Here is a 25,934-nt window from a genome sequence, read left to right as displayed (position 1 = left end):
GATCATCCCCACTAGCCACACCTCCAGAACTCCTGGAATGCAATGATGTGTCAGCTTGTTAATTGTACAGAGCCACAATAATCCAACATGCATACAGACTGTTTCGGATTGTTTGATCCTCATCAGTGCATGGCATGGATTAAGTGATTTGCATATTCAGCAGTGATGCATTGTGGGAGATATGATATGTTCACTCCAACCTGAATTATCACAAATTCCTTCTGTTTTAAGAGGGCAAACTTTTGTTTTGTTTAACATTTTAGTAAGAGGGCTTTTTGGTCCTTTGTAGCCCCTTACACACTCCCTTTTCTGGGTGCATAATTAAAGAGAAACTGAAGTGAGAAGACTATGAGGTTGCCATGTTTATTTCCTTTTAAACAGTACCAGATGCCTGCTGGTCTGTTTGGCTACAGTAGTGTCTGAATCACACCAGAAACAAGCATGCAGCTAATCTTGTCAGATCTGACAATAATGTCAGAAACACCTGATCTGCTGCATGCTTGTTCAGGGTCTATGGCTAAAGGTATTAGAGGCAGAGGATCAGCAGGGCTGCCAGGAAACTGGTATTCCCAGAGGTGCCCGGCTCTTCTACTGACCACATATGCTATTGCTCCATTGTTAGTGCCTGATGAAGCGGGATCAAACCTGCGAAACGCGTTGCATATTTGGCGTTCATAAATTAAATATATTGACTGTCTTTACTACAGTCGTGTGTCTACTTGGAGGAGGTAAGTCCACCACTACCTCCTCTATTTACCAAGAATTTGGTTTTTAAGCCCATTTAGCTTCCTTTTATCCTTTTGGCGCCTCTGTTCTCCTGCATAATAGGAAACTGGTATTGCTTAAAGGGATACTGTAGGGGGGTCGGGGGAAAATGAGCTGAACTTACCCGGGGCTTCTAATGGTCCCCCGCAGACATCCTGTGTTGGCACAGCCACTCCCCAATGCTCCGGCCCTGCCTCCAGTTTACTTCTGGAATTTCTGACTTTAAAGTCAGAAAACCACTGCGCCTGCGTTGCCGTGTCCTCGCTCCCGCTGATGTCACCAGGAGTGTACTGCGCAGACACAGACCATACTGGGCCTGCGCTGTGCGCTCTTGATGACATCAGCGGGATCGAGGACACTGCAACGCAGGCGCAGTGGTTTTCTGACTTTAAAGTCAGAAATTCCAGAAGTGAACCGGAGGCGGGGCCGGAGCATCGGTGAGCGGCTGCGCGGGCACAGGATGTCTGCGGGGGACCATTAGAAGCCCCGGGTAAGTTCAACTCATTTTCTCCCGACCCCCCTACAGTATCCCTTTAAAAGGAAATAAACATGGCAGCCTCCATATTCCTCTCTCTTCAGTTGTTCTTTAAAGATGACAACATAACTGTGTATTTGATTCATGAGATCATTAATAAATGAATTGAAAAGGACTGGACCTATTACTGACACTTGTGGGACCCCACTGCTAACAGTTTCCCATTTTTAGTATAACTGATTAACCAAGCAGCTCGGGGTGACCCAAACCACTAGGACCAAAACATTTTGAGTATGATCCCTTTACTACCACTTTTTGCCTTAAGCCCTCCAACCAGTTCTCTATCCACGGACACCACATTTCCCCCTAGTCCCCGGATCCTCAGCTTTAGTACCTATGTTCTTCACCTGTGGCCAACCTTAGCATAGCAGGCCTGGGAAGTCTACAACTCTACATCATACATGATTACTCACCCCTGAGGCTGCCATTTGAATAGCTTCATGGATGCCATATAGCTTCCCGGCAACCAAATAAACGCCACTGGTCCACACTGCGCAGGCCTCGTGTACCCAGTGCTCTTGCGTGTCTGGCTCAGCAGCTTGAGACTCAGCTATTTTGCTGCAATGGTGCCTCCTGGGTTTCTCAGTCTCTGTCACCTCTAGCTTTTTGTTGCAGCAATAACAGCTGGGCAGCTTCCTGAGCAATCCGCGGGCACTAGAGCGTAATGTATTGTGTTTAACTAGGTCAGTGACCCCAGTGTCCATACACGCTGGCTTACCACCGCTCCCTTCACAGACAGGTTCCACAACCTTAGAAGGTTTTTCTGGTTCCTCCGGCTTCAGTTTGTCTTTCAGCCTGAACTTCTTGCTAGGCAAACAGTCCACGGGATAGTAAGGCCCACACAGGTCACCCAAGTCTTTATAATTGGCCGGACAGCGGCATAGGCAGCAGAGTAGACAGCCGGAGCTCACCGACTTGCACACCACAGGTCCCAGTGTCATCCTGGAGGTAGAGGGCAGGGTGCCCTGGTGCGCAAATGTGACAGCGTGAGATGTTGTGGGGATGGCGGTCCTTTCCTTCTCCAGGCGTGCCTCCTCTGTGGCACTATTGATAACGGTGCAAGTAGTGGTGAAGGCATTTTTTCTCTCCACTTGTACATACGGGGCAAAGAGCCGAACTCTACTTTCTGCCCTCACTGGTTTGGTTGACACATACTTCAACTTGATTTCAGGCTCTTTAGGAGCAATGGGAAGTATGCTGTGTCCCCTTCCCCTCCTTTTTCTCCCAGGAGTTTGGTTTGTTGGTTTGCTTCGTTGAGGACACTTGCGTTGCTTCTTGACGTAGCCGTTGACGGTTGGGGGTTTTGTCTTTTTCCTGGCCCTAGTTTGTGATGGGGCCTCTTCAGTAGATTCAGGAATACTGGTGTCCTCTTTGAATTCCACCTTTTTGGAGTCCTTAGGTCGAGATTTATAAGCTAACAATGCACTTTCGGACAAGGATTTATCTTTCGGAGTGAGGAGCACAGAAGCGGTAACCCTTAGCAGCTTTTTGACGGCAGCTTTGGTTGGAGCACCTTTTGCCCTCCCTCTCTTAAGCTTTTTTTTGGGAACTGCGTTCAGTCTCTTGGAACCCTTACAAGTCTCTGTTTTTTCCACTGGTTGTGCTCCTACTTCAGCATGCAGCACATTTGAAGCTATTTTCTTCTTTTTGAGGAACGGCTTCCTTTTGAAAGCTCTATTGCCAGGACCTCGGCACCCAACAGTGTGCTTTTCAGCTTCTGACTTTGGAGATTCCATTTGTGCCATGTCCTTTGTCAACAGCTTGGCTTCGGAGTCTGTTATTACTAAACTTCTATCTCTCAGCTCTTTTGCTTGGGAAGGAACACCTACGCTGCTATTACTAAGTGCTGCGGCATTCACCAAGCCTCCTACAGGAACGCCTTGTTTCTTCTGATTTGGTGATGTGATCTTTTGCACTATTGCCTCCATTTTAAGCCCTCTGCCTTTTCTTGGTGGCAACACCTTTGTTTTTAAAGCTCCATGATAAGATGCTCGCGAGGTCACCTTTAAGCAAACCTCTGGAGTAATTTGCACGGCAGGTGAACCTAGGATGACTTTACAAGTCTTCTTCGAAGCAAGCTGTAACTTCTCCTTTTTGATAGGTTTCATTTTTTTTAATAAAATCGGAGGACTTTCTGACTTCTGTTCCTTGGCTTTCTTGCCACGTAGGATCAAATTTTTCTTCTTGGCTGGAACTGGTGAAATGAAGCTGGACTTCCTCTTGAGGGACTGCAAAGCCTTCTCGGGGTTCTTTACATTTATTCCAACGCCGGTATTACCCAGTTTCATCTGCTTCCTGTTTTTTGGCATCATTGGAAGTGTGTCAGTTGCACTGCAGTTGTTTGCTATGATCTTCTTTAAGGCTGCACGTTTCTTGATCACAAAATTCATCCCTTTTTTTCCTCTTCTTCTTTTGACCGGAAATAATTCCTTTTTCTTACTCCTAGACCTTAAAATCATAGACTGGTCATCCTTCAAGATGCTGATGCTATTTTCTTTTGATGCTGTATCAACTCCAAGGACAGAAGGCTGTTTAATTGGCAGTGCTGGGACTTCCTGTTCATTGGCTCTTGGCATTACCTTCCCCAACATTTTTCCACCTCTTCTTCCAACTTTAGGAGGGACCTTCTCTTTCTCACTCAATGCACCACTTTTTATTAACTTCTCATGTGGTTTTGTTTTCACAGGGACGCCATCGTCTTGTCCCTCCACCCTAGCAGTAGAGGAACGGGTACACATCCTTGCTGGTATTGCTTCGGTTACGGGATACTTGCTAACTAAAGTTATTTTTGTGGAACTTAACGTTTGTATCTGGATGTTTTCATTCTCAGCTTTGTCATTGGTTCCTGAGGGGGTCTTTGTAGACTTTTCAGCCTCACTGGTTACCGCTGCTTTACTTCTTCGACCACGTTGAGGTTTCTTGACAGGTGGTTCTTCATCTTTGCTTATTATTTTTTTATTGTGTTCTTGATGCCCATTTTCTTTGACTTCAAGTAGAGTTGAGATTTCTGTTTTGGTTTCTTCTATTGGTGACTGAATTAATTTACCGTCTTCATTATCTTCTACCTTTTCTAATTTCTCTTCTATCTTTTCTTCTTTCTCTTCTATCTTTTCTACTTTCTCTTCTAGCTTATCTTCTTTCTCTTCTAGCTTATCTTCTTTCCCTTCTAGCTTATCTTCTTTCTCTTCTAGCTTATCTTCTTTCTCTTCTAGCTTTTCTGGTGTGTCCTGCACGGCTTTGATATGTGGCAATGTAGACTCAAACCAGCTGTTCACTTTAGACTCTGTCTCAACAGTTGGACCTAGCAGCATGATCGAACTGTCATTGAGTTGCGTGGATTCAGCTGGGCTCCCTTTTTCCTCATTGCTCGGGTTTCCAATGGAATCTGGTGTATTGATGGGAGATAAGGCTTCTGATTCCCTCGTTGGTTTAGGAAGAGATTCCTCTTCAATAAGAGATTTCCTTTCTGAAAAGTCACATAAGGAGGAATAGTCTTCTGGTTCTTGGTTAGAGCCTTTCTGTGATGGGAGATCTGGAATGTCTTGAAATTCATCTTCGTTGTAGCAGTCCCTTGTGTCCTCCAGCCACTTTTCATTGTCTGCTTTGTCAGCTTCAGTATAGGCCAAGTCTTCTGCTCCCTCTTTGTTAAATTCTTCCCCGGAATCATTTTCTAAGGGTGTTTCAACATCAGGAACATCGAGCCTGGAATCCACTTTATTCACTTTGCTCTGAAACAAACCCTTCTGGAGATCTGACGTAAGAGTCATCTCAATTTCCTTCCACCTGAGGCAAGACTCTGACATGCTCTTATCTGGCCATTCAAAGGGATCAGATGTCTTCATGGTGGCATTCGCCACGGTGTTAGAGAAGATGGCATAGTTAGAGATAGAAGTTTCAACACTTTTCTCTGTACTTAAACCAGTGGATTTTTCCGTCATGCTTACAGTGTTTGTTTGTATTGCCGGAAGTTCTTCTTTCTCACCATAGTCATTGTTGAACTCGTGGTTCCTCGTTGTTTTATCTGGCGTGATTTTCTTTATCGCGTCTGGATTTGGCTGTGGAGTTCCCTGATCTGACCACGTGTTCTTAGCCACTGATTCCACACAAGTGTGGTCTTCCAGATTAAAGGGAGATTTAGGTGAAGTGTTGTTCAGTTCTGGAGAATCAGTCCATGCTTTCTCTGCTTTCTCATTATCAATGGCCTCTTGAAGGGCAATGATTTCTGTAGACAACTCCTCCTGAGTTAGGGCGTTAACCAGTAAATGAGGACACTCCCTTTCACTGCTCATTAATTTCGCAAACGTCTCCAGCGGAAGGTTGGAGTGTATGCTTTGAAATGAGTCATCAGACTTTGTGGACAGGTTGTCGGGGGAAGTCACTGAACAAGTCGAGATAGATTCAGGCTTCATTTTGGTACTGCTGGCTCGACCAGGGCTTCTACCTGGTCCACAATACATATAGTTCCTCTCTAGCTGGTCCTCTGAACCGCTGAGATAGTCGGCATCTTGAATTTCAGCATGCACAGACTGTGGCGTTCCCAAGGTTTCGGAGAGTGGCGTGCCCATTGGCTCAGAAGAGTAAGCACTGCTTTCAGAGCCACAGTGATGTGTCTTCAGTGATTCTGGAGTTCTGGGGGAGGACTTGATCCCTTTCTTCTGGGGAATGCCAGACTTGGACAGCAATAACTGTTGCACTGTACTGGAGATGTTCTCCACTTGGGAGGTCAAGGCGGTAAGGCTCTGCAGACTAAGGTTGGAGAGCAAACTCTCTGGAATTTTGTCATTCTGTATACTTTTAGTCTGTGATTCCGGGCTGGACGTGCCTGTTGGCGAGGGATTCAAAAGAGGCATGTAGTGGCTGTGATCAGAAATGCCCATTGGGAATGTGTTAGGATTATGCTGTTGCTGGTTATACTGGAAGTTTTCCAGGTTCGTCATGAGAGGAGATGGTGTAGAACTATAGGAAGGCGATCTGCCGACAGACCGCGCCGGAGAATGGCTGGCACTGGGACTGAACGGTTGGTAATACTGATCCGGAGTCCTGCTGGGGGCCTCAGGCTGGCAATAGGCTTGGTTTTGTTGGCTATAATGTTGCCCGTGGTATTTGGCCATGTTCTGATAGTGCAAAGTTTCCTGTGCGTGATGCCGTTGCGCCGGCTCGTAAGAGCTCATTCTAGAGGACTGATAGCCGTGTATGGCTTGAACCCTTGGATTGGCAGCAGTTGCCATGGCACGCTCGTGAGAAGGGTTAGAAGGGGATGTGCAGCTCTTGAAGGTGTGAGGGACAGGGCTTCCCCCTGGCACGGAGGAGTAGGTGGAGGTGGGGAAATTCTGGTTGAAGTGGGCAGGTAGGGCGTAGGGATTGGGTGAACACGGGATGTCATTTTGGACTTTCTGCCTGGGGGACTTGGGGTAGTTGATGTTGGGCTGCTGTGGAGGGTGCAGAGTGTGCGAATGAAACGACATCTGCCCAGAGGGGTCCGGGTAGCCCCTTCCTTCCGCAGGTGTCTTTTTGATCGCATTTTCCTCGTATTTTGCCCCGGTCACTGCCTGAGTCTGTCCCCAGTTCTGCATCCCCTCTTCGTATTGTCCAGGGTAAAAATTGGCTTCGGGGAAGCTGGCGAAGGAGACTCGGCCCTGAAGCTGCTGGGCATTCATGTGCTTGTCGCCCCGGGGGTATTTCTCCCCGGTGTTGTTCTCGTAGCCTTGGTAGGACGTCTGGACATAGTAGCCTTTGGTCATCTGTCTCTGACGCACACAGTTGAGCCCGGGTTGACTTTGTTGCCGATAATTCTCCAGGCGGGAGGATTCCTGTGAAGATGGTTGGTAGTTCTGTTGGTTGCCGTGGAAACCACACCTTTCTTGAAAAGACTGCATGGCTCGCTCTTGTTATCTGGAGAAGAGAGAGAGAGAAGAGAAAAAAAGACAGAATACATCAGTATATATATCCACACACAAGGTAATTTCACATACACTGCTGACTCCTACAGACCCGAAACAAACATAAAATAACATGGCTTCACTTGTGGGGGCGCCACTGAGCCTTCTGCAGCCAACAAAAACCCCAACTGAGGGACTTCTCAATTACTGGGATTTTATTTCTCTCCCCCCTCCACAGACATCACAGGGCTTATTTCCCAAATACAGTCCCAGTTATCCAAAACTAAACGGGCCTGAGCCCACTGACGCAGTTGTGTCCACTTTGCAGTTAAACATCAATGTTAGAGATGCTGAAACGTGGACAGAAGCGGATACAACTGCATCAGTGGGCTCAGGCCCAACTAACCAGCAGTCTCAACCAACCAGCACAAACCACCGACAGTACTCAGATGTGAAGAACAACATCTTAGGCTGTTTTGGGCTCTGCGGTGCTAAAAGACTGGGTTCCAAGGTTACCCCATGGTAAATATACTGTAAATAGATTTCCGATTACTATATTTTAAAATTTAAAGGACAACTGTAGTGAGAAGGGCATGGAGGCTGCCATATTTATTTCCTGTTAACAATACCAGTTGCCTGGCAGCCCTGATGGTCTATTTGGCTGCAGTAGTGTCTGAATCACACCAGAAACAAGCATGCAGCTAATCTTGTCAGACCTGACACTAATGTTAGAAACACCTGATCTGCTGCATGCTTGTTCAGGGGCTATGGCTAATAGTATTAGAGGCAAAGGGTCAGCAGCAGGGTTGCCCGACAACTGGTATTGCTTAAAAGGAATAAATAAGACAGCCTCCATATACCTCTTGCTTCAGTTGTCCTTTAATACAGAGTTCATGGTATGTATAGTTGGGTATAGTACTGGGCTTATAATACAGAGATCATGGTGTGTATATAGAATGGTTTATAGCGCTGTATTAGACAAGCCAAATAACATTTATATCGCGCTTTTCTCCTGGCAGACTCAAAGCACCAGAGCTGCAGCCACTAGGACGCGCCCTATAGACAGTAGTGTCAGGAATATAGCAGCTAGTTATGAGGCTGATGATGTAAGGATAACAGGAACACATTTCTTTCTTTTTTCTATCTGCTGTATATTTTGTCAGTGGTGTAGGTATGTCAGCCAGTCTGGCTTTTGGAAGGTGTCACCTGGATAATGTGAGTCTGTATGTAGATTAAATTTGCATTCGGGGCAGAGATCAAGGGAACTGCCATTGTCTTCATTGAATAGACCAGTCACCTTCAATAGGCAAAGGAACTTGGACAGTAATTAGGAACTGTCTACCTAGCCACTAGCAAGGAAACACTTAGACAATTACCCGACCAGGTTGAAGCCCACACAGGTGGTCAGCTACCTCTTAGTCTGAATAGTGGGCTGGAAGTGGAATTGCTTTGAAATCTGTAAGTGTAAACAGGATACTTGTTGTTCTCAAGATACAATTTTTGCCTGTGGAAATTAGAGGAAGGGAATGTTGAAAGCTCTGACATTTGCATGTCACAGCTAGCCCAGATGTGACAAGTGGCTCGGCAGACTGTGATGTCACAAACGGGGAAATTGCGTTAGTTTTGGGGATGGAACATTCAATGCCCCAGGCACCAAATGGGCCTATAAGAACCTGCACAGGTCCTTTACAACCGGTAGCTCTCTGGAGATAGCAAGGACGCTAAGGGCTGCCCGACTACTGGTCGAAGCGGCGTGCTCCCACCAATGACGTTCAAACACCGCGGTAACGTTTATTTTTCCCTTTTATTTTGGGCAAACTGTCTTGTGTGTAGCCTTGTAAACTCTTAATTTGTGTAACTTTTTTGTTTTTTGTAATCTTTTGTATATATTCTTTTCTGCATTGTTCCACTTTTTTCCAGGAATATTAAATTGTTATTTAATAAGCTTGACTTCTGCTGTACTAAACTAACACTCATAGCCTAGAAGAGACTGAAGTGTAACCGGGTATAAGTTCATGCCTGATTGTATGATTGAGCGACACTACCGCATGAGATTGTAATTGCATTGTGTGTATGGGGCACTTCTGCGCTCGACAGCCGAGTGGGAAGTCTAACAGTATCGTTCGGAACGACTGTTAGTGGTTTTGCTTCACTACAGTGTAAGATTGCAACTGTGTGTGTGTGCGTGGCGTTTTCGTATTCGGCCTAAGCGCAAAGCTGACCCAAATACGAAAACGCAGTTTGCGTGTTGAGCACTCGACAGCTGAGTGGACGTGTCTAGCAATGGCTAGTGGTGGCAGTGGGAAGTGTTTGAGGGGTCCCAGCCTTGTTTGTAGCTTGAATAAGGCTGCTCCCCGATTGATCTGGTCAAACCCGCAGTCGGGAACCGTATACGCAGGCGTGCCGCGGGCCAGTTCCTGACAAGTAGCAGTGTTAGGCCAGAGCTGCAGCCACTAGGGGACACTCTATAGGCAGTGTCTATAGGCAGTAGCAGTGTTAGGCCACAGCTGCAGCCACTAGGGGGAGCTCTATAGGCAGTATCAGTGTTAGGCCAGAGCTGCAGCCACTAGGGGGCACTCTATAGGCAGTGTCTATAGGCAGTAGCAGTGTTAGGTCAGAGCTGCAGCCACTAGGGGGCACTCTATAGGCAGTAGCAGTGTTAGGCAGGAGCTGCAGCCACTAGGGGGCGCTCTATAGGCAGTAGCAGTGTTAGACCAGAGCTGCAGCCCCAAGGGGGTGCTCTACAGGCAGAAGCAGTGTTAGGCCAGAGCTGCAGCCACTAGGGGGCACTCTATAGGCAGTAGCAGGCACGCTCTATAGGCAGTAGCAGTGTTAGGCCGGAGCTGCAGCCACTAGGGCGCACTCTATAGGCAGTAGCATTGTTAGGCCAGAGTTGCAGCCACTAGGGGGCGCTCTATAGGCAGTAGCAGTGTTAGGCCAGAGCTGCAGCCACTAGGGGGCGCTCTATAGGCAGTATTAGTGTTAGGCTGGAGCTGCAGCCACTAGGGGGTGCTCTATAGACAGTAGCAGTGTTAGGGGGTGCTCTATAGGCAGTAGCTGCGTTAGGCCAGAGCTGCAACCACTAGGGGGCGCGTTATAGGCAGAAGCGGTGTTAGGCCAGAGCTGCAGCCACTAGGGGGCGCTTTATAGGCAGTAGCAGTGTTAGGCCAGAGCTGCAGCCACTAGGGGGCGCTCTATAGGTAGTAGCAGTGTTAGGCCAGAGCTGCAGCCACTAGGGGGCGCTCTATAGGCAATAGCAGTGTTAGGCCAGAGCTGCAGCCACTAGGGGGCGCTCTATAGGCAGTAGCAGTGTTAGGCCAGAGCTGCAGCCACTAGGGGGCGCTCTATAGGCAGTAGCAGTGTTAAGCCAGAGCTGCAGCCACTAGGGGGCGCTCTATAGGCAGTAGCAGTGTTAGGCCAGAGCTGAAGCCACTAGGGGGCGCTCTATAGGCAGTAGCAGTGTTAGGCCAGAGCTGCAGCCACTAGGGCATGCTCTATTGGCAGTAGCAGTGTTAGGGAGTCTTGCCCAAGGTCTCCTTACTGAATAGCTGCTGGCTTACTGAACAGGAAGAGCCGAGATGAGAACCCAGGTCTCATGTGTCAGAGCTATTTAACTAGTACACTATCCAGCTACAGCTGGGCCTATAATACAATCTTCACCAATCAATGTCATTGTCACATTTCTGTTTTCTATTTCCTGTGTTTGCAATCTGCTTTGTACAATGGCACAGAAGACATCAGTAATATATACTTAAAGGACCACTATTGAGTAAAATGTAAAATTCATGAATACTCAAAGGAAGTACATTTTTCTGCACTATAAATTACTTTTCTCCAATGTTCCTGTCACTCACAATAAGCTGTAAAAATCTGACCGAACTGTCAAATTTTGGACTGGTCCATGTCCTTATGGGGGATCCTCAGGTTTTACTTTGTTTTCAAAATCACTTACTGAACGGCAGTTACTCAGTCCAACTGCCAAAATAGTGTGCAAGTGAGTAGTCCGGCTGGCTGACATTTTTGTATAGATTCTTTTCAGGGAATTCTTGTAAAGAATAAAGAAGATACTGAGTATCTCCCATGAGGAGATGGGCCAGTCCAAAACCTGCCAGATTTTTACAGTCTACTGTAAGCGACAGCAACATGGGAGAAAAGTCATATTTAGTGCAATTAAATCTGTGACAAAAGTATTTCTTATAATTATGTGTAAGCATGTTTAATTTTACAGTTTTTCACAGTACTGGTCCTTTAACCCTTTTACGACCGATCCACGCCAATTGGCACGGACGCGGCGGCAGCCCCAGGACCGCTCGACGCCAATTGGCGTGAAGTCCTGGGGCAGGATTTTGCAGTAGATCGCGCATCTCCGCTTAAAATGTGTCTCCCAGCGGCGATTGCTGCTAGGAGACTGTTAGACGGCGAAATCGCTGTCTATTTACACTGTACAGCGATGCAATCTACGGCAGCGCTGTACTAGGGACAGCTGTGTGACACGACTGGGAGACACAAGAGCGATCGGCTGTCATAGGCTGATGACTATGACAGACGATTGCCGTGATTGGCTGGTGGGGGGAGGGAGGGCTGAATATAAAATGTTTAAATACACCACGCAGTGCACGCCCGTCCCCAGTTGCTGGCATCTGTTGATATTCATAAAAGCCAAATCAACCACATTTTTAGAAAAACCTGTTTTTGGGGCCCTATTTTTTGGCAGTTTTTTTCATTTTTGGATGTTACACCCCCTTTAAGAGCAGCACAAGGTCCTTTAGCAAAGTGTCTACAAGAGTACTCAGCACACCATCCTAAAGAGTTCTATTTCCTACAACCTCAGATGACCTCAGAGTAAGCACACAGGAAGCCTGACAGCTTGTACTCTCAGGGAAAGTTCCGGATCCCAGCAATGCGCTCATAGGCTCTGCTAGTCACCACTTCGCAAGACACCCTCTGCTGGGTCAATGAATTAAATGTACATTTTCTTTTTTTCAATATGGGTTTATGAATTACATTTAAAGACGAACACTGTTCAAAACAAAAACTTTTACTATCAGTTGGTAGGAGGTGTGGAGACAAACTACTGGACCAACAGGAAACTCAGCGAGGCCTCATTCATAGCAGCAGCCTATACTACAGAGCCCCCCCAACACACACCTACGGTATTTACTATAATGCTGACCAGCTCGGTTTTAAGCTTAGTCGGCTGTTTTTGACCCAAAGGGTTACTGTTTTTAAAAAAGGCTCCCACAGCTCTGATTACTAGCGTACACTATCCGTCTTGATACTTAGATGTTGCATGTATATAAGCTGTCTGTACCACCAGTTTGCAAACTAACAGGATATAAGCCAGACGAAGGCTGCAAGGCCGAAAGCTTGCTTATTTTTATTCATTTTTAGTTAGCCAATAAATGGTATCATCCTGGTTTAAAACTTCTTGCTTTTACTGATGGCTAACACGGTACAATACCCTACTGTTATCACTATAAAGCACATAATCTTTGTGATCAGGGATGGTGATAAGGGAGTTCATGTGCCCTGGAGTCATCTGATCACTGGTTTATCGGTCATTTTGGCATTGATATCCGACTAAAGGGGCCCATACACTGGTCAATTTCTATGGAATCGATCAAAAATCGATTCTATCAAATCTATCAATCGATTGATTTGCGGCCGATTTTGATCTGGCAGGATGGAAAATCTAGGTAGATCTGCTGCTGGCAACAGATCGATGACCCATAGAGTTGCATTGGATCTAATGGTCCAATAATGCATTTAGATCGATTTCCAATAGATTTCAATCTGAAATCTATTGGAAATCTGTTCGTAGTGTGTGGCACACATCAGAAAGATTCCTCGGAGATTCCACTTGACAGGCATCTGACAGAAATCTATCTGATGGTCGAATCTGCTGCAAATCTATCAGTGTATGGCCACCTTGCCCATCCTGTGCCCGCGCAGCCACTCACTGATACTCTGGCTCCGCCTCCGGTTCACTTCTGGAATTTCAGACTTTAAAGTCTGAAAACCATACTGGGCCTGCTCAGTACGCTCCTGGTGACATCAGCGGGAGTGAGGACACGGCAACGCAGGCGCAGTGGTTATCAGACTTTAAAGTCAGAAATTGCAGAAGTGAACCGGAGGCCGAAGCATCGGTGAGTGGCTGCGCAGGCACAGGATGTCTGCGGGGGGATCATTAGAAGCCCCGGATAAGGTCAACTCATTTTCCCCCGACCCCCCTACAGTATTCCTTTAATGGAAAAAGTACTGTTTATTCATGCACGGTAGACAACACGTTTCACGGGTCTCGGCCGCTTCCTCAGGCCAATACTAGTGCCTGTAAAACTTTTGGTCACAAATGTGAGAAGCCTGAAAATTACTTTTTTTTCATCACTGACCATGAGTAGAGTGCAATTTCCATGAGCCCGCCTCTCAAAAATGACAGTTGCCTCCTACAATCTGACTCCTCCCCCATTTGTTTATGAAAATTTCTTCCCGGCTTCTGGATTGGTTTCCGAATACTGTTGGCCAATTTCTCCAAAAGGCGAAGGTCCGATTTCACACATACCTATCCGCTTGACTGGGGGTCAGAAGTCTCCCATTTAAACACAGCGGCAGTTTCGTTGCAGGGGTGGTAATCCGAAGCAAACAAACAACCAGAGGCTGGGTTCCTATGAGTGGATCAGCCACCGAGTGCCTCAGGAGCGTGCCATGGCCTGTCAGGTACAGAGTGGCCTCACCGTGTGCCTCAGCAGCGTGCCATGGCCTGTCAGGTACAGAGTGGCCTCACCGTGTGCCTCAGCAGCGTGCCATGGCCTGTCAGGTACAAAGTGACCTCACCGTGTGCCTCAGCGGCGTGCCATGGCCTGTCAGGTACAGAGTGGCCTCACCGTGTGCCTCAGCAGCGTGCCATGGCCTGTCAGGTACAAAGTGACCTCACCGTGTGCCTCAGCAGCGTGCCATGGCCTGTCAGGTACAAAGTGACCTCACCGTGTGCCTCAGCGGCGTGCCATCGCCTATCAGGTACAGAGTGACCTCACCGTGTGCCTCAGCGGCATGCCATGGCCTGTCAGGTGCGGAATGACCTCACCGTGTGCCTCAGCGGCGTGCCATCGCCTGTCAGGTACAGAGTGACCTCATCGTGTGCCTCAGCGATGTGCCATCGCCTGTCAGGTACAGAGTGGCCTCACCATGTGCCTCAGCGACGTGCCATGGCCCGTCAGGTACAGAGTGACCTCACCGTGTGCCTCAGCGATGTGCCATGGCCTGTCAGGTACAGAGTGACCTCACCGTGTGCCTCAGTGATGTGCCATGGCCTGTCAGGTACGGAGTGGCCTCACCGTGTGCCTCAGCGGCGTGCCATGGCCTGTCAGGTACAGAGTGACCTCATTGTGTGCCTCAGCGGCGTGCCATGGCCTGTCAGGTACAGAGTGGCCTCACCGTGTGCCTCAGCAGCGTGCCATCGCCTGTCAGGTACGGAGTGGCCTCACCGTGTGCCTCAGCGGCGTGCCATGGCCTGTCAGGTACAGAGTGACCTTACCGTGTGCCTCAGCGACGTGCCATGGCCTGTCAGGTACAGAGTGGCCTCACCGTGTACCTCAGCGACGTGCAATGGCCTGTCAGGTACAGGTTGACCTCACCGTGTGCCTCAGCAGCGTGCCATGGCCTGTCATGTACAGTGTGGCCTCACCGTGTGCCTCAGCGACGTGACATCGCCTGTCAGGTACAGTGTGGCCTCACTGTGTGCCTCAGTGGCGTGCCATGGCCTGTCAGGTACAGAGTGGCCTCACCGTGTGCCTCAGCGGCGTGCCATGGCCTGTCAGGTACGGAGTGGCCTCATCGTGTGCCTCAGCGGCGTGCCATGGCCTGTCAGGTACGGAGTGGCCTCACCGTGTGCCATTGCCTGTCAGGTACAGTGTGACCTCACCGCGTGCCTCAGCCGTGCCATGGCCTGTCAGGTACAGAGTGGCCTCACCGTGTGCCTCAGCGGCGTGCCATGGCCTGTCAGGTACGGAGTGGCCTCACCGTGTGCCTCAGCAGCGTGCCATCGCCTGTTAGGTACGGAGTGGCCTCACCGTGTGCCTCAGCGGCGTGCCATGGCCTGTCAGGTACAGAGTGGCCTCACCGTGTGCCTCAGCGGCGTGCCATCGCCTATCAGGTACAGAGTGACCTCACCGTGTGCCTCAGCGGCGTGCCATCGCCTGTCAGGTACGGAGTGGCCTCACCGTGTGCCTCAGCGGCGTGCCATCGCCTGTCAGGTACAGAGTGGCCTCACCGTGTGCCTCAGCGGCGTGCCATGGCCTGTCAGGTACAGTGTGACCTCACCGTGTGCCTCAGCGGCGTGCCATGGCCTGTCAGGTACAGAGTGGCCTCACCGTGTGCCTCAGCGACGTGCCATGGCCTGTAAGGTACAGTGTGACCTCACCGTGTGCCTCAGCGACGTGCCATCACCTGTCAGGTACAGAGTGGCCTCACCGTGTGCCTCAGCGGCGTGCCATCGCCTGTCAGGTACAGTGTGGCCTCACCGTGTGCCTCAGCGACGTGCCATGGCCTGTCAGGTACAGTGTGACCTCACCGTGTGCCTCAGCGGCGTGCCATGGCCTTTCAGGTACAGAGTGGCCTCACCGTGTGCCTCAGCGACGTGCCATGGCCTGTAAGGTACAGTGTGACCTCACCGTGTGCCTCAGCGACGTGCCATCGCCTGTCAGGTACAGAGTGGCCTCACCGTGTGCCTCAGCGGCGTGCCATGGCCTGTCAGGTACAGTGTGGCCTCACCGTGTGCCTCAGCTGCGTGCCATGGCCTGTCAGGTACAGTGTGACCTCACCGTGTGCCTCAGCGACGTGCCATTGCCTGTCAGGTACAGAGTGGCCTCACCGTGTGCCTCAGCGGCGTGCCATCGCCTGTCAGGTACCGTGTGGCCTCACCGTGTGCCTCAGCGGCGTGCCATCGCCTGTCAGGTACAGTGTGGCCTCACCGTGTGCCTCAGCGACGTGCCATCGCCTGTCAGGTACAGTGTGGCCTCACCGTGTGCCTCAGCGACGTGCCATGGCCTGTCAGGTACAGTGTGACCTCACCGTGTGCCTCAGCGGCGTGCCATGGCCTGTCAGGTACAGAGTGGCCTCACCATGTGCCTCAGCGACGTGCCATGGCCTGTAAGGTACAGTGTGACCTCACCGTGTGCCTCAGCGACGTGCCATCGCCTGTCAGGTACAGAGTGGCCTCACCGTGTGCCTCAGCGGCGTGCCATAGCCTGTCAGGTACAGTGTGGCCTCACCGTGTGCCTCAGCTGCGTGCCATCGCCTGTCAGGTACAGTGTGGCCTCACCGTGTGCCTCAGCTGCGTGCCATGGCCTGTCAGGTACAGTGTGACCTCACCGTGTGCCTCAGCGATGTGCCATGGCCTGTCAGGTACAGAGTGACCTCACCGTGTGCCTCAGCGGCGTGCCATGGCCTGTCAGGTACAGAGTGACCTCACCGTGTGCCTCAGCGATGTGCCATCGCCTGTCAGGTACAGAGTGACCTCACCGTGTGCCTCAGCAGCGTGCCATGGCCTGTCCGGTACAGTGTGACCTCACCGTGTACCTCAGCAGCGTGCCATGGCCTGTCAGGTACAGTGTGACCTCACCGTCTGCCTCAGCGACGTGCCATGGCCTGTCAGGTACAGTGTGACCTCACTGTGTGCCTCAGCGACGTGCCATGGCCTGTCAGGCACAGAGTGGCCTCACCATGTGCCTCAGCGATGTGCCATGGCCTGTCAGGTACGGAGTGGCCTCACCGTGTGCCTCAGGAGCGTGCCATCGCCTGTCAGGTACAGAGTGGCCTCACCGCGTGCCTCAGCGATGTGCCATCGCCTGTCAGGTACAGAGTGGCCTCACCGTGTGCCTCAGCGGTGTGCCATGGCCTGTCAGGTACGGAGTGGCCTCACCGTGTGCCTCAGCAGCGTGCCATCGCCTGTCAGGTACGGAGTGGCCTCACCGTGTGCCTCAGCGGCGTGCCATCGCCTGTCAGGTACGGAGTGGCCTCACCGTGTGCCTCAGCGGCGTGCCATCGCCTATCAGGTACAGAGTGACCTCACCCTGTGCCTCAGCGACGTGCCATCGCCTATCAGGTACAGAGTGACCTTACCGTGTGCCTCAGCGGCGTGCCATCGCCTATCAGGTACAGAGTGACCTCACCGTGTGCCTCAGCGGCGTGCCATCGCCTATCAGGTACAGAGTGACCTTACCGTGTGCCTCAGCGATGTGCCATGGCCTGTCAGGTACAGAGTGGCCTCACCGTGTGCCTCAGTGGCGTGTCATGGCCTTTCAGGTACAGGTTGACCTCACTGTGTGCCTCAGCGGCATGCCATGGCCTGTCAGGTACAGAGTGACCTCACCGTGTGCCTCAGTGGCGTGCCATGGCCTGTCAGGTACAGAGTGACCTCACCGTGTGCCTCAGCGATGTGCCATGGCCAGTCAGGTACAGAGTGGTCTCACCGTGTGCCTCAGTGGCGTGCCATGGCCTGTCAGGTACAGGTTGACCTCACCGTGTGCCTCAGCGGCGTGCCATGGCCTGTCAGGTACAGAGTGACCTCACCGTGTGCCTCAGCGGCGTGTCATGGCCTGTCAGGTACGGAGTGGCCTCACCGTGTGCCTCAGCGATGTGCCATCGCCTGTCAGGTACAGAGTGACCTCACCGTGTGCCTCAGCGGCGTGCCATCGCCTGTCAGGTACAGAGTGACCTCACCGTGTGCCTCAGCGGCGTGCCATCGCCTGTCAGGTACGGAGCGGCCTCACCGTGTGCCTCAGCGGCGTGCCATGGCCTGTCAGGTACAGAGTGGCCTCACCGTGTGCCTCAGCGGCGTGCCATGGCCTGTTAGGTACAGAGTGGCCTCACCGTGTGCCTCAGCGGCGTGCCATGGCCTGTCAGGTACAGTGTGGCCTCACCCTGTGCCTCAGCAGCGTGCCATCGCCTGTCAGGTACGGAGTGGCCTCACCGTGTGCCTCAGTGGCGTGCCATCGCCTGTCAGGTACAGTGTGGCCTCACCGTGTGCCTCAGCAGCGTGCCATGGCCTGTCAGGTACAGTGTGGCCTCACTGTGTGCCTCAGCGGCGTGCCATCGCCTGTCAGGTACGGAGTGGCCTCAGGGTCCCTGGCGTGCCGCCCCTGTGCCCCTCATTAGTTGAGGTTACCCGGTACCCCTCCAGAGCCTGCCATGCTTGCAGCAGCCCCCCACTCCCCGCCCCCTCCTCCGGCACTCAGTGATTTGTGGAGGGGGAGATCAGCAGCATCATTACAAGATCTATCACTGGTGCTGCACAGAAGGTGCTCTGGTGGAGGCAGACGCTGCATACTAATGAGGAGAAGGCGAGTCCCACAGCCCTTCCTCCTGCTAAACTCTCTGTATCGCCAGCCAGGAGGGGGACCACTGCAGGCGGGAGATTAATTAGCTCTTAACTGCTACACTGCCAGAGAGAATCCATCCAGGCAGCCAGAATCTGCGCCAGCGACTCCCTACCTGACCACCGTATAACGCGCTATCATAGAAAAATCATCAGCCTGAAACGAAAAACACCTTATGAGATAATAAACTGTATGTGTAGTACGGATAACGAATAGATCATTAGTAGCAAGGAAAACAGTCTCATATTTATATTTTCAGTTACAACGCTTTTTATTTGTTATAACATTGCATCATTCTGTCATATTTGTAGTTTAGAAACCACACTGACTTTTAAGCTATAAAACAAAGCAGAAATGATGACCCTTTGCACTTTCCTGCAGTACAACCTTATCTTAAGCTGTCTCTCACTGATTTCTGTGGACCTGAACTCAAAACTCCCCTCTGCTCTAAAAGATACACAACAGCATAATAAAGCAAAAAAGCATTTCTATGTTACAGCCGATACCAATCCTAAAATACATTTGCACAGTTTCTACTTCCTGATTCATGGAAGCAGACATATTGTTTACAGCCTGTGCTTTCAAATGGGCTTATCTGCCATCTCTGCCAGGGCAGTCATGTGACACGGGAGAGATCAGATTACACCTTGTGATTAGACACAAATGAGGGGGAATTAATCAGGCTAAACTCTCTAAATACATACAGAGTGCATTTGCCTATGTTCTCCTTCTGTCCTGAGTTCAGGTCCACTTTAAGTGCTTCAGAAAACAGGACTGCATTCCATCCAGTGGGTGGAATAGCTCAGAGAAGCTCATTTGTATAGATAACGGATTTTTTTTTAACTCTTCCTGTACTGGAAAACAATATGAGACTCTTTCTGCTACTAATGTTGTTAGCTGTACTATACATACAAATTATTATCTCATAAGTTTATTTTCGCTTCAAGTTTGCTTTACACACACGATACAATAAAATGATCACATTTTATGGCCATTCGAAAAAAACGATCAGTTGTGAAATTAAAAGTTCCTGTTTTTTCATTCGCTCAAGAAATCTGATCGAATTTCCAGGTTTTCTTCCATAAAAGAAGATCAGGAGTGTTGGATTATTTTTTTTTATGAAAATTGAATGGTTGTCAGTTTCTTGAGTTTCTTGAGTTTTCAATCATTTTTTTTCACAATTGGGGAAAAATTGAACACCTGTGGCACATTAGTCAGATTTTTAAAATGTTCCAATCAGTAAGAAAAGTTTGCTAAGTGCTTAGCGATTGCAGTTCTGTAAAACGATTTTCAGAGTAATTTGTGGTTGCACATTCCTTTAGGAAAAATCACTGTAAAAATGGTACAGGCTGCACGGTTTCGATTTTCTGGAAATGGAAACGCTGCAGAGGGAAAACCCTCGTAGGGGGATAGATCTGTAGCGCTTTGCGATCGCTGGCGTTCGGTAAACAAATCGCAATCGCTCACCGTGTGAACCGGCCCTAAAGCCTGCTACACACCATACAATTTTCAGATCGATATTCAGGTCTGGTATTGATCGTATATAGAAGAAGGCGAGAGTACACAAATAAGCTATTTTCTTTTTTCTAAATTCCATATTATCAATAATTTTACCGAATGGCTATAGGTTGAAAATAATTCGAAAGGACCAACCCCAGGAACGATAGCTGCATTTCGATTGGTATTTTTCAGCATATCTGATCTGTTTCCGATCAAGAACGATCGATTTTAAGCAGGGTATCGGTTGCTGGTCGATCAGTAGGCTGTGCATATATTTTCCCAGATCTGATCGTTTTAATGATCAGAAATAGGATCTTAAAGTGAAAATTGCATGGTGTGTACCAGGCCTTACACTGCAAATCGAAAAACGTAAATGCAAATGGTATGCGATTTCCATGCAATTTCCTTGCGATTTTGCAGCAATTGTCACTGGATGCCAGGAACACAAGGAGAAAGCATAGAAAAAAAACGCAGCATGCAGGACTTTTGCGATCAGGCAAAAATCACATCGCAATCACATGGCGCCATTTTAAAGTGGACCTGAACTCTTGCACAGGACAGCAGGAAAACAAGGAGAAATGCACCCTGTATGTATTCAGAGAGTTTAGCCTGTCTAATTCCCCCTCATCTGTGACTAATCACAAGTGTAATTTGCTCCCTCAGCTGTGTCAGCTGACTGTCTGGGCAGAGCAGCTTATATGTAAACACGGGATGTTAACCCTATGTCTGCTTCGATGAACGCAGGAAGTAGACACACTGTAGATTTATCGCAGGATTTGTAAGCTGTAAGAAATAAATGTTTTACTTTAAAGGCTAATATGCTGTTGCTTATCTTTTAGAGCTGAGATGAAGTTCTGATTTCAGGCCCGCTGTAAAGGTGATTGTCCTGAGAGATCACAGGAGCGATTTCAGCGGCAATTTGGGATCATCGACAATCACCGGCGATTCTAAGAGCAACTTTGCGATCAACCCACATCACAATCGCGGAGCCGACAGCATTTGTGGAGCGTTTTCGGTTCAATACAAAGTAAAGAGATGCTGCAAAATTGAATCGTTATACAAAAGCAATTTTACTACCCAGAAGGGGAAAAAAGAAACCGCAATCGCCATACAAATCGGTACGCCTAGAAAAAAAATCACCTGGAATTACTCCATAAAACGTTGCAAAAAAAAAAAAAAGAAAAAAAGAAAAAAAAAAGGACACACAAAGGGAAAACGCCAATTCCAAGCTCGTCTCGCAGTGGTGGGCCCCAGGCGGTAAGCTCCACTGTGACTTTCATTATCTTCCTACTCTCCTTGCGTTTAGCGGCTTGCAAAATCACTTGTAGCATAAACCAGCCCATAAGGTGGGATACTATCAAACGATCTTATTTATAGCAATTTGATAAAAACGATCGGTTGTACATAAAAATAATAAAAACTTTTTTTATTTGATCAAATTTCTTTTCTTTTTCTTTTTGATTAAAGAAAAACGGGAGTTGTAGATTTTTCTGATCGATTTTTCTGAAAATTTAGTGGTGTAGGGTAGAGTGTCCATTTTTCAGTTTTCAATCCATTTTTTTTCATATTCGGTAAGAATTTAACACGTGTGTGATGTATCGGTCAGATTTTTGAAATGTTACAATCAATCAGAAAAACAGATCGCAATTCTTTTAATTTGATTGTTATTCTTACATTGATTTCTTTGTGTAAGCATTTATTCTTACATTGAAATGTAAAAAAACTGTATGGTGTGTGGTCACCTTTAGGACTGGTGGTTTAGAACATTAGGATTAGAGAGGTAGGGTTAGGAAGTTAGGTTTAGAGAGTTAGGGTTAGAGAGAGTTAGGTTTAGAGAGATAGTGTTAGAGAGAGTTAGGGTTAGAGAAAGTTAGGGTAAGAGAGAGTTAGGGCCCGTTTCCACTATCGCGAATCCGCATGCGGGCAACGCATGCGGATTCGCACAGTCAGTACAAGTGGATGGGACTGTTTCCACTTGTGCGTTTCCCCGCACGTTTTTCTGTGCAGAAAAAATCTGCAGGGTAGGGGCCTCAGAATTCGCCTGCGTGTGGAATGCAGGCGAATCGCACGCAATGTATTTAATAGGGAAATCGCATGCGTTTTCCCCATGCGTTTTTTGCCGCGATTTCACATAGGTACCCATGTTAATTCACACAGGCAGTGACATGGTTAAAATCGCATACAGCCTTACCTATGCGAAATCGCATGCGAAATCACGGCAAAAAACGCATGCGGAATCGCACCCGCATGCGATTTGCCTGCGGTGATTCGCCGGCGATTTCGTAACGCTATAGTGGAAACGGGCCCTGAGGGTAAGAGAGAGTTAGGGTAAGAGAGAGTTAGGGTTAGAGAGAGTTAGGGTAAGAGAGAGTTAGGGTTAGGAAGTTAGGGTTAGAGAGTTGGGGTTAGGGGGTTAGATTTAGAGAGTTAGGGGGTTAGGAATTTAGGGTTAGGTAGTCAGGGTTAGGAAGTTAGGTTTAGAGAGTTAGGAAGTTAGGTTTGGAGAGTAATGGTGTTAGGGAATAGAAAGGGTTAGAGACGAAGGGTTAGGTTTAGAGAGTTAGGGATAGACAGTTCGGGTTGGGGAGTTCAGGTTAGAGTTAGGGAGTTAGGTTTGGAGAGTTAGGGTTAAGAAGTTGCTGGCACCTCCTTCTTGTCCTAGCCCCTCCCCTCTTCACAGAATAGACTATTCAGCAGAGAGCCAAGCAGCGTGCCTGTGCAGCAATCATTGTCAAGGTGGCACCGAAATTATGCGGCAACTTTTACATCTCAGGTACACTTTACAGGTGGCCATTCCCTTTTTTATTTTGTTTTGCCCTGAGAAATGTGACAGATTTTTACATTTGACCAAATCATTAAAAAAAATCGAACCAATATACCATACACATACACTTAAAGTGGACCCAAATTAAAAATACAAGATTTCAGAAATAAAATCTATTTTCTAAATTATAATAATAAATAGCAGACTTTTTTCAGCTGCATGATGACAAATATAAAATATTTTACATTTATTGGAGGAACTCCTCTCTTCCTTTCAAATTGCCGGGACAGAATCCGGCAGACTGGTGGAGTAGGTGGTGTCCAGCAATGGAGGAATTGCTAATGGCTGCCCCCAGTATAACCCTAGTTATGAAAAGAGAAGGGTGAAAAGCATGCACTGAAATGCTCATAGGCTTGAGTGTTTATTTATCTTTGTATGTGTCAGAGTGCTGCAACTAAATATTTTTAATTAAAAAAAATGTTTGGTTTGGGTCCACTTTAAGATCGATTTTTCCAAAAATTCTAAAAAAATAAAAAAATTACGTTCAGGTTTTATATTTTTCTATCGGTTTTTTTCAACAGATATATTTTTTAAAAAATGGATCAAATTGATATTTTTTTTCTTTAATGAAAAATAACAGTTTTCTCTATTTTTTTATACAAATCGATAATTTTGATTGACATTTTTTTTGTAATGAAAACTAAAAGTATTAGTTTTACATGAATGCATCAATTTTTTATTGAAAACAATGGGTGAATTGAGAGATCTGGTTGAAGCTGAGAGTTTAGTTGCGTGCAGCGAGCGCTCAGGTGATCGGCTGCGGCGGCCTTACCGTTGGCGTTTCCCCGCTTCGCCTGCACCCGCTCGCTGTCTGTTCTCAGTAAGGTCTGGCTACCCTTGATCTCCGAGGAGGAGGGGGGGGGATGGGGAGGAGCAGAAGCAAGAATAAGAAGCGATCAATTAATATCCAGGCTGTATAGAAATCCCGCTAGTGGCAGGAAGGAGAGGAAGAATGCGGAATCCGCGGAGCTTTGGCGGTGGAGAGGCGAGCGGCGGCCTCTTTCACAATCACTGTGTGAGGCTTTCGCTGGATAAATGGCGCGGTAGATTAGCTATTGTGTGGAGAATAAGCCTGTTATGAAGCAGTCCACCGGCGCTGCGCAGGCCACACGGGGTTAATAGCGCGCTCTCTACAAACGCCGCCGCCGCACATTCAACCATCACAAAGCCAAAATCCCGCAAGACCTTCAGAATGTCACAGGTGTTAAGCCATGAGAGGCCGGGGCGAGGGCGGCGATAATACTACGTGGGGCCGCTTTCACCTGAGCGCGTTTATAAAACCGCGTCGGTCATTACGAAGCGTTCGCTGCTTTTTTGCTTCAGCCTGTTTGTTGTTTTACATTTATATTTTGTTCACGGTTAAAGTGAACCTCCAGATTAAAAATCTACTCAGCAGCACTGAAAAGGCTTGGTGTTTCTTTAACAGTTTCACAGCATCAGAACTTTGTTTTTCTTCCCCAAGCCTCATTTTTAGCTGCACAAATGAAAACTGCTGTGCAAAGCATGATGGGATTTCTGATGATGATGTTCTCATTTTGCTGTTTTGGTGCAATTATTTTTTTTTTCAAACATTGAATTTGAGATCTGAAGCCTAGTGCATGCAGCTGGGGTGATCAGGACACAGGTCAGTTGGAACTGTGTCTCATGCTCCCTGTCACCTCCTTTCAATCAAAAAGATGGCTGCCCCCATGAAAAAGATGGCTGCTCCCATGAAGTCACAAACAGTTGCCTGTTCTTTTAAAACAGGGTGGGTAAGAGATTATATTACCTATCTATTTTAATGAACATAACTAATGTAACTTAATGACAGTATGTTTGTTTAGGCCAAAGTTCCTCTTTAAGCCCTTATAACATTTTTGTGCTTGAGATTTTTTTAAAAATCATAATGTTTTTGTAAAAATGTAGCACTAGTTTCGCAGTTAAATCATTTGCCTACATCAGCTAAGCCCCTTTAGAATGGAGACTGTATGTTTGATACATGTCTGCCCGGGTTTACTCCATGTGCTATAGTTTCCTTCCATCCCCCTCTACCCAAGAAAACAAACACTCGCGACTTCAGAAATGGGTCCTCCACAGAGGTAGTGATGTTAGTATGGGCCCCTCAGAGGGAGAGTGACGTGACGTTAGTATCGGCCCCTCAGAGGGACAGTGGCGCGATGTTAGTATGGGCCCCTCAGAGAGACCGTTACGTGACAAGAGCAGTGGAATGAGAGGTGGATTCAGGCAGGCAGCAAAGGTCAGTAGGGATTGGCAGAGAGTGGCAGCATCAGAGGAGCGGGAGGAGAGGAGGATGAGGCAGGCATCAGAGGTAAGTAGGGATTGGCAGAGAGGAGCAGCATCAGAGGAGCGGGAGGGGAGGTGGATGAGGCAGGCAGCAGAGGTCAGTAGGGATTGGCAGAGAGGAGCAGCATCAGAGGAGCGGGAGGGGAGGTGGATGAGGTGGCAGCAGAGGTCAGTAGGGATTGGCAGAGAGGAACAGCATCGGAGGAGCGGGAGGAGAGGTGGATGAGGCAGGCAGCAGAGGTCAGTAGGGATTGGCAGAGAGGGGCAGCATCAGAGGAGCAGTAGGAGAAGTGGACGAGGCAGGCAGCAGAGGTCAGTAGGGATTGGCAGTGAGGAGCAGCATCAGGGGAGTGGGGGATAGGGAGACAGCAGAGGTCAGTAGGGATTGGCAGCACAGCAGATCTGTCAGAAACAGTCTTATCAGTCTCCTGACAGCGTGTACACACGTGCTACTGTCGGCAGAACGTCCGCCCAGCGGGAGGGTCTGACGGACCAGTCGTTGGCTACAGTATGGCGTGTGTACACTCCTTTACACCCCCCTAGTGACCAGGCTATTTTTTTTACAATTCTGCCCACTGCAGCTTTAAGGGCTTACTACAGGGCCATACAAATCAGCACACAAGTGATCTCACCCCCTTTTCTGCCCACCAACAGAGAATTCTGTTGGTGGGCTCTGATCGCTGCTGGGATGTTTGTTTATTTAGATACTCACCTTAGAGGGGAGCCTTTGGATAATCCAGCGCTAGATTAACCCCCCCTTCCCCAGCTTGCCGTTT

The 25,934-nt window shown here is 48.5% G+C and overlaps 1 protein-coding gene across 5 annotated transcripts in view; it reads right to left on the bottom strand.

Moving 5' to 3' along the window:
- The window catches only part of RAI1 (retinoic acid induced 1), a 275,318-nt gene that overhangs the window by 21,827 nt on the left and 227,557 nt on the right, over positions 1-25,934 (bottom strand). For 4 of the 5 annotated variants that reach the window (XM_068243537.1, XM_068243536.1, XM_068243538.1 and 1 more), the window contains one exon: positions 1,714-7,192. In XM_068243537.1, the coding sequence (XP_068099638.1) occupies positions 1,714-7,176 (5,463 nt within the window). In that variant the 5' untranslated portion in view covers positions 7,177-7,192. The remainder of the gene's footprint in view (positions 1-1,713; positions 7,193-25,934) is intronic. The other variant, XM_068243540.1, reaches the window with a different exon arrangement.

This window comes from Hyperolius riggenbachi, chromosome 7, assembly GCF_040937935.1.
Source record: "Hyperolius riggenbachi isolate aHypRig1 chromosome 7, aHypRig1.pri, whole genome shotgun sequence".
NCBI lineage: Eukaryota > Metazoa > Chordata > Amphibia > Anura > Hyperoliidae > Hyperolius > Hyperolius riggenbachi.
The sequence above is the reverse complement of the archived record's forward strand: the minus strand, read 5'-3'. Positions and strand labels throughout refer to the sequence as shown.